This window comes from Mixophyes fleayi, chromosome 11, assembly GCF_038048845.1.
Source record: "Mixophyes fleayi isolate aMixFle1 chromosome 11, aMixFle1.hap1, whole genome shotgun sequence".
NCBI classification, from domain to species: Eukaryota; Metazoa; Chordata; class Amphibia; order Anura; family Limnodynastidae; genus Mixophyes; species Mixophyes fleayi.
The window spans coordinates 14,766,051-14,778,586 of record NC_134412.1 but is presented as its reverse complement, the minus strand read 5'-3'; the positions used below and the strand labels follow the sequence as shown (position 1 = coordinate 14,778,586).

The 12,536-nt window shown below is 41.2% G+C and overlaps 1 protein-coding gene across 1 annotated transcript in view; it reads right to left on the bottom strand.

Annotated features, from left to right (window-relative positions):
• The window catches only part of LOC142107885 (uncharacterized), a 28,220-nt gene extending 24,875 nt beyond the window's left edge, over positions 1-3,345 (bottom strand). Inside the window, exon 1 of the mRNA XM_075191528.1 lies at positions 3,206-3,345. Coding sequence (XP_075047629.1) covers positions 3,206-3,257 — 52 coding nt within the window. The 5' untranslated portion in view covers positions 3,258-3,345. The remainder of the gene's footprint in view (positions 1-3,205) is intronic.
• Between the last annotated feature and the right edge of the window lie 9,191 nt (positions 3,346-12,536).

Below are 12,536 nucleotides of genomic sequence, written 5' to 3'. Positions count from 1 at the left end.
GTCTTTTCCGGAATTTCCTGCCCTCCCGCCCACCCAAGTTCCTGCTGTGGAGACTGCTTGTCAGACCTTCAAAAATATCTGGTCTCAGGTCAAAACCTGTTTAAAGAAGACATCTAATAAATATAAGTCTTTCGCAGATAAGAAGAGGCGGGCTATTCCACCACTAAAAATTGGAGATCGTGTCTGGTTATCTACCAAAAATATTCGTTTGAAGGTTCCATCTATGAAATTCGCCCCTCGTTTTATTGGTCCATATAGGATCATTCAAGTTATCAATCCAGTATGTGTTAAACTTCTTCTTCCTAAGAATCTTCGGATTTCCAATGCCTTCCATGTGTCCTTGCTCAAACCTCTCATCATCAACCGTTTCTCGACTCCTCCCTCAGCACCGCAGCCAGTTCAAGTTCATCAGGAGGAGGATTTCGAGATTACTGAGGTATTGGATGCAAAAATTTCGCGAGGAGTCCTCCGTTTCCTCGTTCATTGGAAGGGCTTTGGTCCTGAAGAGCGTTCATGGATCAAAGCTGAAGATCTTAATGCTCCTGCCCTTCTGAAGAAGTTTTATTCCAAAAATCCGGACAAGCCCGGTTCCAGGCGTTCTGTGCCCACCTTTAAAAGGGGGGGTACTGTCACTCACCGGACTGTGAGTGCTTCTTCCCGGACATTTAGGAACCGTGGCCGTCCTCCATCCTGAGGGACTGCGCATGCGCAGCCCTTTCTATACCTCCAGTGTATGTTCCTTTAACTTAATTGGCAGATCAGGCAACCTCCCTATATTAAGCACCTGTGGTCAACACCACGTGGCCTGATCTTGGAGTCTCATTCCCCATGAGTCTCTGAAGGTGTTCCTGTGTTTCCTCGTTTATTCAGCCCAGCTGTTTCCTGTGGTTTCCAAACCACTTCTACCTCTGTGGTTTCCAAACCACTTCTACTACTGTGGTTCCCATACCACTTCTACCATCTACTGTATCATCGTGACTGTGAGCTGATTCCTATCCGCTGCCTCCGTGCACTACAGTCTTCTAACCACTTCAACTCTACCTTGTATCATTGGGACTGTTAGCTGATGCCTATCCGCTGCCTCCGTGCACTACAGTCTTTCATTCACATCCACTCACCTGTTCATGATTGTGACTGCCAGCTGATTCCTATCCGCTGCCTCCGTGCACTACAGGCTTCAACCTGCAACTCGTCTGTGTTTCATCATCGTGACTGTTTGGCTGATTCCTATCCGCTGCCTCCGTGCACTACAGTCTTCAACCTGCAACTCGTCTGTGTTTCATCATCGTGACTGCTCGCTGATTCCTATCCGCTGCCTCCGTGCACTACAGTCTTCAACCTGCAACCCGTCTGTGTTTCATCGTGACTGTTTGGCTGATTCCTATCCGCCGCCTCTGTGCGCTTCAGTCTTCAGTCCTTGTCAACTCTCCCGTGTTTCCTTGAGTCTGCTGCCACTATTGCTACCCGCTACTCTCCGTGATCAACTGTTCCAGTTCAACTCTGCTCCGGTGTCCCATCGTTACTGCACCTGCTGGTTGCTATTGGCTACCTCCGTGTTCCCGCAGAGACCCGCTGCTGTTACTTCTCAGCGCTACGCATCCATCTACTGCTGATCCGCTCTCCACGCCTTCCTGGGTTCCCTGCTGGTCTACCTACCTGTGCGCTGCACCTGCTAGACCACCGCTTCACCCATCCAGGGACTTTGCATCCTGCCGGCCTCCTGCCGTTCAGGTATCTCTGCACTTCTGTCTGACTGCCTTCTCCTGAACCACGGTATGCATACTTCCCATTGACTGTGCTGTGTATTGCATACCTTGCTGGACTGTGTTGGTTCTCCTCTGGAGTGTACTATCCGCTGAGTCTATTGCCATCATTGACTGTGTTATCTCATGCTGGATTTCTTCAAGAGACTTTCTATATTGGCAGTGTTGTTCAGTCATTTATACATTTATATTGTGCATATTACTGTGGATCAAAGTCAAGGTGCCCGTGTATATATTGTGTTGCAGTCTCTCCCCGTGCACCTCCTCACATATATATTCAGTGGTTCAACTTGCTAGTGGCAGACCACTGACCCCTGTTTACAGTTTCACCTGTTCCAGTATCCTCTCACATAGCAGTGGTACAACTTGCTAACGCAGACCACTGACTCCCCGGATACCTCCACTTGGATTCCATTCCTTCACTCAGACAGCGGTACAACTTGCTATCCGCAGACCGCTGACTCTCATCACCTCCTCGTTTCTGTTGGACATTCCTCCTCACTATAGCAGTGGTACAACTTGCTACCGCAGACCACTGACTACCTTCACGTGTCCTTTGTCCATACAGTTCCTCGTGTATTACTACCTCCATATTGCCAGTGCTGCTAGTCATAGACTTTCCTGAGCATCTCATCATCTGCTATTTCCTGTTCCGTGATCACCCTGCTACCAGAGTACCATATTACCACCTATCCTGCTCTGGTAAGCCTATCACCTGGTGATCCCTGGGTAAAGACTCCTAGTGCCCGTGACACATGTAGCTATAACTACAGTAACCCAAGACTAGTATGCGCAGGTATTAGGGGCTACATACAAACAGTAGACTTTGGGCATAAACTTAATGCTTTAAGTCCATTTCCTTGTACCCTGATCGTAGCATTCAAAGTACGTTCTATTTGCTTCTTCCTCGTTTCAGAAAAAAATCCTGTGACATCATTGCAGTTTTTAGGGCGGTGGATCTGTATAGTTTCTGTATACAGATCCATCAGTTCTTCAGACTTAAAATAACCTAGATATATTAGGTATCACTATACACGGGAGAGCTGATTACATTTGTTGGCATATTAGTTAGTTGATGCTAATAGTGGAAAAGGTAAACAAAACGGAATCATATTTTGCCTATATTGTTTCATATATAATGTAATTTAAAGTTATATATTTTTATTCTAATATGATGCTAAAAAAGCCCCATACCAAAATCCCTAACAATATATCACGATAAATGATAGCTGGAATAGAAGATTACAAATACTATTTATAGAAGGTTTGATAAATTTACCCCAAAATCTTGCTACCCCTGACAAACCTACTGCACCCCACGGGGGTAGGAACCTTCTGATCATGAAGTGGTTAACAAATGTCCTTCACCTTTTCATGCCCCCATTACATATATATATGTCTATTCGCTCATTTGCCATCTACAAGAACCAGAGAGGTCTCACCTGAACTGATGGAAGCGGAGATGATGCAGATGATGCGGAGGACCGTCCTCATGGTGTCACAAAGACCTTGGTGCTCCTTGTATTAGTATGTAACAGTCTTTGTCTGATAAAACTCTCTTTGCATTTATACTCAGATAAAAGGGAGGACAATATTTACAGCAAGTTCTATTAATTCCTGTTCTCTTTTTAAACATCACTTTCAGAGTACAATCTAGGCGGATACCACCAAAAGTATTTCGTAATGATTCCCTGCACCAGGTTTAATTACTGTTTGCCCAATAAGTCCGGTGGGACAGCTTTTGGGATGATAAATGTAGAGAACATTTAAAATTCAGAGATGACATCTGAGCAAGTAACATATAATCATTATTTGCATCTGTATAAGATTTTTTCTATTCTTCTCTTTAAATAATAAATGAGATATAATATTTCTATTCTTTATTAAAAGAAATTATGCATAGATACAGCCATTACTGGACGAAGCAGACATACGCCCAGGGTTTCAAATACCAATTGACAATCTATATTTGATTAAGTCATTCTTTTATAGAAAATGTTACTTATCATTACAAAAACCACACTACCACACCACCTTTCCAGCTTACATCACTGCTGACACTCTAAGGGCTAGATTTACTAAGCTGCGGGTTTGAAAAAGTGGGGATGTTGCCAATAGCAACCAATCAGATTCTAGCTTTCATTTATTTAGTACCTTCTACAAAATGACAGCTAGAATCTGATTGGTTGCTATAGGCAACATCCCCACTTTTTTCAAAACCGCAGCTTAGTAAATCTAGCCCTAAGTCTCTATCATTAATCTTCATTAAAGTGACATGTTCTTGGAGGGGCCTTTTGGAAGGGTCTTCTTGACCTTATTTGGAGCAAATATGTCTTTGACCTTATATTGTGAAATGAAGAACATGTGACCATTATATAACTTGTTCTCTGTTTGTGCAATATGTAAGAGAAAGGTCAGTACTTTTCCTCTTAAAAGCACAGACACATAAAATTCAAGTTCATTAGTTCATTCTCTTGAACTAATTGGTAATATAGGGTTTTTGTTAATTATTACTTCGACATATCACACTGTTTTTTTCCACACAACAACACTTTATTTTACTCTCCAAGTGCAAAGTTATTTTGTCTCACCATAAAATACACAAATGCAAAGATCTACTGTTGTCACTGATAGAGGAAACGTTTCATGAATGAGGCTCTGGGTGTAAGTAGTAATGTTTATTACTGGAAGTCAAGATCATAAATGTTATCTAGTTTAAAAGAAGACAAAAGTATCAATGTTAATCAGGTTGTTCACATTTTTCTATTTCTGAAATGCATACAAACCATTTGGGACAATCATTTAACTGCTTGGGGTACAGATAGAGACATTTTGGCGGCATTTATAAAAATAGAAGCACAAAAAAACAGAATAGAAGAAAATGAATGGGCAAAAAAAAAATTTCTACATTTAATAAATGTATTGTTTTAACTTAAAACAATACATTTATTGACACAAACAAACACCTATCTCTATCCTTAGCCATTTTAAACAAGTGTTACAAGCTGTAACAAACAAATCTGACAATAAAGTAGGAAGGAGCTGGAGTCGCCGGTGACGTTTCGGATTGCCGTATGCAGCTTTAATGCCGTCTGTTGCCCATCGCTGCACTAGATAGACCAGTCTGTTCTTTACCTTCTTCATCTATATTTTTACGTTTTTTTTAAGAGATTCTGATGCATACTGAATCTCATGGGTCACCTGTTACTAGTAAATAGAGAGGCTGCATGCGTACGATAATATGTGCAACTCCAAAAATTGGTCTTCTGTCTTCAGATCCTCTTAGGTCATTTAGAGGTCACCGTTCCGCCAGAAAAACATCCTCTGCTGCCTCCTAAAACAGGAGCGAGGTTATCCTTCAACGTCACGTTAATTTCTGTTTCACAAAACCAGAACAAAAAAGTGGTAGACCTAGAAAAGGAGGAGGTAGAAGAAAAAGAGGAAGATCTGCAAGAAGTAGAGGTGGAGGAGAAGGATGAAGAAGTATCTAAGGAAAATAAAACACTTGGACACCAACCAACATCACCACCAGCTACTACCCTACCAACGGATGACAATTTGTCCTACATTAGTGAGTATTACGCCATTGTTGCCAACATTTGAATATAATTTCCACAAACTGGTCAGATACACCTGGTTATGGGGGCACTACACCCCCCTTGATATTAAGAGCTATTCTTGAACCTGGCAGAACATTAAGTGACATTTTTAACATCAAAAGATGTAAATGTTGGTTTTCAGCAATTTATGATAGTTCCAAATGTGATGTTATTCACTGTCATATTTTGCAAAAAAAAGTGGGGAAACAGTCCTTTAATTATTATTATTATCGTAGATTTGTAAGGAGCCATAGTGCTCCGCAGCGCCGTACAGTAGGGAAGACAAGGATATACATAAAACAGTACATACGTAAATCAAAAACAGACAAGGCAGACAAAATGAATGGAGACATGAAAACAGAGGGTATGGAGGACCCTGCTCATTAGAGAGCTTACATTCTAAAGGGAGGAGGGCACAGCTGAAACAAGAGGAGCAAGTGTGGCTCAGAGTGGAGATTGGGATCAGGGCTGCCTAGAGGAATTGAGGGCCAAGTACAACAACTTCATGGGGCCCCCTTATAGTTGAGCATGGTAAAAAATGTTACAGCGGCACAAAAGTAGCTATGGGTGTATTCAGACGATTGGGGTGTGACTATGCATCATTGGGGCGTGGAAAAAAAAACTGTATTGTTGTGCACTCCAGACTTTCAGGACATCTAGCACCATAGTGTAGTATATAAACAATGCAGTGTGTATATAAAGAGTTAACAAGAGTTGGCCTACCCCTTACATTGGGCAGAACACTCACCACCTGTGGCTGCTGGTCTCTTTAGTTGCGGCTTGTCTGGATCCTGGAATGTTGGGGGCCGTATTTAGAAAAAAAATTGGGTACATTTAGAAAATTCCAACCAGCCTCGGCGTTAAATCAATAGCACCCATGAGTAATAATTAGGCCTTCCTCCTGCCCCAACATTAAAATAATATTATTCCCATTTAATAAATTAACCTATTTCCCTCCCTCCAAACAGCCCCTACAATCAATTAATAGTATTTACATTCCATAAATATACCTATTTCCTACATGCATCACTGCCATTAAATAATACATAGTCACATTTAATAAAGAGATCTCATTCTCCCTAAACTCACCCCCACATTCAATAGCCCCCAAACCACTCCATCTATAACATGTTTATTACTCCTCAAGATTATGTCTGAATTTAAATAGTTTTATTTAATTGGGGATAAGTCTTTCTTATTCAGGGGACCAGACTTCTAGGATATGCTGTTGTCATGGCAACCTCTGGCCTCACTGCTTCACCTACTGGATATTTAGAGTATGACAGGTTAATGCAGAGAGATCTACAGATACGCTGCTTTGTCCTTATTGAGGCTCATCACTGCAGGTTCAATTAGCTTTAGAACAATGACAAAGGTTATGGAGAGTTCCACTATTCCTTACAAGCAATATTGAAATAAGCCGCTCCCATTCAGAAGACCAGACTTCACGGAAATAACATTTATATTAATTGTGTACAAACGTCTGTATTCATAAGATATTATAACTCAAATGTCATTAATCAGAAAGGATGGGTACCTGAAAGCCTTCTTTTCACCCCAAAATATGATTAGTAAGAAGCACACAAGGGGTTAAATATATCAAGCTGCAAGTTTCCGGCAGGTTTGTAAAGTGGAGATGTTGCCTATAGCAACCACTCAGATACTAGCTGTCATTTATTTAGTACACTCTACAAGATGACAGTTAGAATCTGATCGGTTGCTGCAGGCAACATCTCTACTTTTCACACCCACCGGAAACTCACAACTTGATACATTTACCCCCGAGACTCAAGACTGCGCTGCAGTGATATTTGCAATATGAATCACCCAGTTGCAATTTTATTGTTTGAAGAAAAATGTTGCAATACTTTTCTGCATTTATAAATATATAAATAATTGAGCGACAGGATCAGACTGAGATTAAAAGGCAGTAACCACTCTATTGCCTATTGCATATAATCATAAAAATACTAAAAGCCGTAACGAGTGATAAAGTGAAGTGCTGGAAGCCTTGTAGGGTGCAACACTCAATGAACGTTAGCAGAGATACCTTCTTCTTTCAATTATGCAAATGTAATTGCAAAATAAAATGTGTTGGCATAAATGGCCGTTTACTGTGATTTCCTGAAATGTATTGGATTTATTGGAATGCTATACTTTACTTTTATTGGTGCTTTATTTGGAGTTCAGAGGCTTTGCAGCAGTGTCGGACTGGTCTAACTGTGTACAAAGGAAACAGCTGGAAGCTCTAATATGCTTACAAGACGGAAACAAAGGGCTAGATTTACTAAACGGCGGGTTTGAAAAAAGTGGAGATGTTGCCTATAGCAACCAATCAGATTCTAGGTTTCATTTTGTAGAATGCACTAAATAAATGAAAGCTAGAATCTGGTTGGTTGCTATAGGCAACATCTCCACTTTTTCAAACCTGCAGTTTAGTAAATATACCCCAAAGAGTGTCTGTCTGTTTAACTCCCTCTGTCTACCTCTGCAAATGTATTTCTTGGCGTACATGTCTATGAACAGTTATAATTCAATAATTCAGGATGCACCAATGTTCTGGAGTCATTTGCATACTAGGCAGTTTGAGCAAGATTCCAGCTCTGCAGAATCCAGAGAATCAGAACACCCGAATCCTGGAAATTTGGATTTGATCCAGTATTTAGGTGCATCCATATTATAAGGTGCAGACTGTGGCGGAGAGCTTACGTCATCGGCTTTCTCTTCTTATTGCCAGTCTGATTATGTCCTAAAACATTACTACCCTAAACAAGCAATAAAAACCTAAAGACAAATCTTTTTGTGTACTGTATTGTATCTTAGCATGTAAATAAAAAAGTGCTATAAAAAGCTTCATCACGGGCTGTCACTATAGTAAAGCTAGATATTAAAATGGCATTTATGTATACCTTGTTATAAAACGAAACTGCACATGGTAGATTCTAAGGATAAATACACAAGTGTTAATTTGATGCATGAAACATAAAACAATAGGATCGCTGTGGGATTTTAGCCAGGGGCTGTTGCATGAGCTTACAATGCTGATCGTTTTTGTGAATGCAGCCGTGCACTATTTTTAGGCATTTAACTGCTTAGCCCAATAGTCATACAGTAATAACAATACCTTGGGCTTGGATCGTACCACGACACATCCTGTATCCTTATTCATTTCATTTTAATGTCCGTGTGTATGCAGCCTGGGCCGTGTATTGTCCGTCTTTTCTGGATTATCCCCTCTGGATAAATTGTTTTCTGCTAGTCCGTTAACACTTTCTGTGTCTCTTCATTACACCCTATCGTATGGCTCTTGTCTTCTCTAATCCTTGGACCTTCTCTAGTCCTTGAACCTTTGAACTGTCTCTTACTGTCCATTGTGATTTAACGCCCGGCTCATATGTCAATTTGTGTCTCCATTCCTGCCACCATGTTCTTTGGGCCCTTTTTTGAACGATGTTCCTATTTCTTTTCCTCTGTCCTTAAGTGTGCTAATTTTATCTTCCTATATCTGTACCGTCCCCAGTATGTGCGTTATCCCCATTGCTGATCTGCTGGCTACCTAGCATCTAACCTATACATAATACCCGCTCTGTTTCCCACATGACCAATTTGGCTTATTAAACCCTAGTCGTCATTTGACTACTCTAGTGTCCATCTGTGAGCGTGGCGACATAGACTGTTCCACCAATCCTACTGTAGTCCCTATGCATGAGTTCCATCTCTAGCCCGAAGGCACTGAATCATCATTATCATTTATTTATATAGCGCCAACAGATTCCGTAGCGCTTTTGAATACACTTCTGGTTGTAGATCACTACCAGAAGTACGCTTTAAACAAAAATATTGCCACATTTTGGTACCTTCACCTGTGTCACGTATACAGACGTCTGTACAGATCTACATGCATGTCCTTTTTAATTAAAGTTCACTTAGAATGACCGGAGAGCTTCATAGTCCTTACCTAGAGAAACATTGATTACTGCTTTGATCGCTGAATTTGCAAATCTAATATTAAAATTAAACAAGCACTACATGTATAAGTTGGTTGACGACATGGCCTCCCCCTCCCCTTTTCTATGCCCACTGTACCAATCCCCAAAACCCAGATAAAGACTAAAGACATATGTGTGGTGAAAAAGTGGTCACAGCTATAGTTAATAGATTTCAGCATGATGGTGTTAAAGAAACAGCACTGCAAGCCAGCTCCAGCCTAGGCTGTAACCATAACCACTTGGAGTTGGCAACCTGTCCCCCCCTCACGCTTAGAGAGATCCCACCACCTCCACCTGGCTTTACAAAAGGGACCCCAAGACAAGGGTGGTTTTGTGCGTTCAGCTGCAAGCTTAAGACGGTCTCTCAAGGGCTGCTCCAATGGCCGCTGACTGCAGTGATTTCCCCGCTGTGACTTGTTTGCATGCCAAAAAACATGTTTTTTAAAATGCATAAACATTCCTCCATTTCGGTGGAGATCCATCTAAGAACCAACAATAATTGGTCCACGTGCTTGCACTGTTGCTTCTCCTGCAGCTGAAAACATTAGCATCTATGACAAAACTAATGGGAGGAGAATTCAGTTTATTCCACTTGCAATCTGCATAATCTTGCAATATGATCACGCCCCCATTGTGACATGGTCACACCCCCTGTCTCGATTCCCAGCACTTCAAAGTCGGGAGGTATGTCAGGGATTTACTTATACCAATATATGAAGTGGGTCACCTCCAAGGCAGTTTATTTGAACATCTATTTATCATTTAACACTTTTTTGCCCTTTATTAATGAGGTTGCCTGACTCTTAACACTCCAAAGTTTTAATTTATCCTTCTTGCGGAGAGGTGTCAAACACTTTCCCCCAAATTTAAGGCATGGTAATACTGTGTTTACGTGACAAGCATGTGTTTATACTTTTTTGCAACATAGTTTAGTTGCCTTTCATGCCACTACCTGGTACTGTGCTGCTCTAACTACCATTCCTAAGTCCTTTCCCATCTCAGCTCTCTCCAATTGGATAAACAACCTGGGAACCCTCATCCCCAAATGCCTCAACAAATATTTTAACCTTGTATTATTAATGTCCCACCAAAAAAGCTGAGTTTTTTTTTAAAAAAATAATATTTTACTATTATGACACATTTAACAGCCCCACCCATATTACAGCACTAACCAAGAGTATTGCCACACCCACCAGCCAAACCCACTGACCACACCCATTTCATCACAAATGGCTGACATAAGGAGGGTCATTGTGACATGCTGATCCCTTGCCTCTATAAAAGAAGTATCTGGCCATAACTCAGTCACAACTACAGGAGGAAAGCAGCAGGACTGGAAAGCATGAAGGCTCTGAAGGAAATGAAGCACTCACACTACAGCAGTTACAAGAGAAACGGTACACCTTGTATAGTTAAAATCTTATTGGTAACGTATATTTACTCTATATATAATTCTACCTCCAGGCTCTAAGTTACAAGCACAGAATGTCTCTGTATAGTATGGTGGTCGCTATCATTTGCATTGCACCATAGAATGTTCTCAACTTGTATGTATCTGAGAAGTAAGATGGAAATTAATTCATCACAACAATATGTGCCTTTCTCTGAAAGTGAAGAAGGCCGAAGAAGAACATTACTAGGATGCTCTCGGCATTCTATATAAAATGATTGAAAGCCATCCCTGCCCCCAAAAAGAGGTACAGAGGGATTTGGGTGGAAGGAACCTCTACTAGAGGGCAGGGAATTCCCACCACTATATCTAGGATGACCTAATGTCTCGGGTGCATGGGGTAGGCAAAAATGTGATTTTTCCTTTAGACTGCTAGTGAGAATTTGCACACTAGTAAGCGGTCTCCCATATTTCCACGTGGCAGGACTTCACATCGCAGCAATGCGTTCCTAGAATTAGTGCAGAGTCGAATGGATTCTTTAGAAGCATGACCTGCAAAACAGTAATGAAGAAAAGCTTGAATCAAATAACCAAATTAACTTCTACTAACAAAATCCAGAAAGAGTACACTAAGGAAAATTGAACACGTGGAATTAAGAATTGTACAGCCTATATATAGTGGCCAAGTGGCCTTCAGAAAAAGTAGGCCTAACAGTATGGAATCTGAAGAGAACTATCCCGTAGCAACCAGGTAACATCAACACCATGATCCCATGGTATGATACATTATAGTTATAAAGAAAATTCAAAAATCCTGCAGAGAAGTTAACTAAATTTCCTAGATCTCCAGATGGAAGGTGGATAAACAACTTAGGAAGCTTCACCCCAAAAGGCCTCCTCATAGACATCGACTTAGGGAGGTCTCACTGTTATTACGAAGAAGCTGAGCTACAGCCCACTACCAAGAACACAAACCACAGACAACCAATTACGCCTTAAATCATAATGTGCCTTTCTCTTAAAGTGAAGAAGGCTGAAGAAAATTACTAGGATGTTCTCGGCATTCTATATAAAATGATTGAAAGCCATCCCTGCCCCCAAAAAGAGGTACAGAGGGCTATAGGTGGGTGGAACCTCTTCTTGGGGGCAGGGAATTCCCACCACTATATCTAGGATGCCCCACCCATATCACAGCAACTAACCAAGAGTATTGCCATGCCCACCAGTCACACCCACCGACCACACACATTTCATCACAAATGGCTGACATAAGGAGGGTCATTGTGACATGGTGATCCCTTGCCTCTATAAAAGAAGTTTCTGGCCATAACTCAGTCACAACTACAGGGGGAAAGCAGCAGGACTGGAAAGCATGAAGGCTCTGAAGGAAATGAAGCGCTCACACTGCAGCAGTTACAGGAGAAACGGTACACCTTGTATAGTTAAAATCTTATTGGTAAGGTATATTTACTCAATATATAATTATACCTCCGGGCTCTAAGTTACAAGCACAGAATGTCTCTGTAAAGTATGGTGGTCGCTATCATTTGTATTGCACCATAGAATGTTCTCAACTTGTATGTATCTGAGAAGTAAGATGGAAATTAATTCATTACAATATGTGCCTTTCTCTTTGAGTCAAGAAGGCCGAAGAAGAACATTACTAGGATGCTCTCGGCATTCTATATAAAATGATTGAAAGCCATCCCTGCCCCCAAAAAGAGGTACAGAGGGCTTTGGGTGGGTGAAACATCTTCTTGGGAGCAGGGAATTCCCACCACCATATCTAGGATGC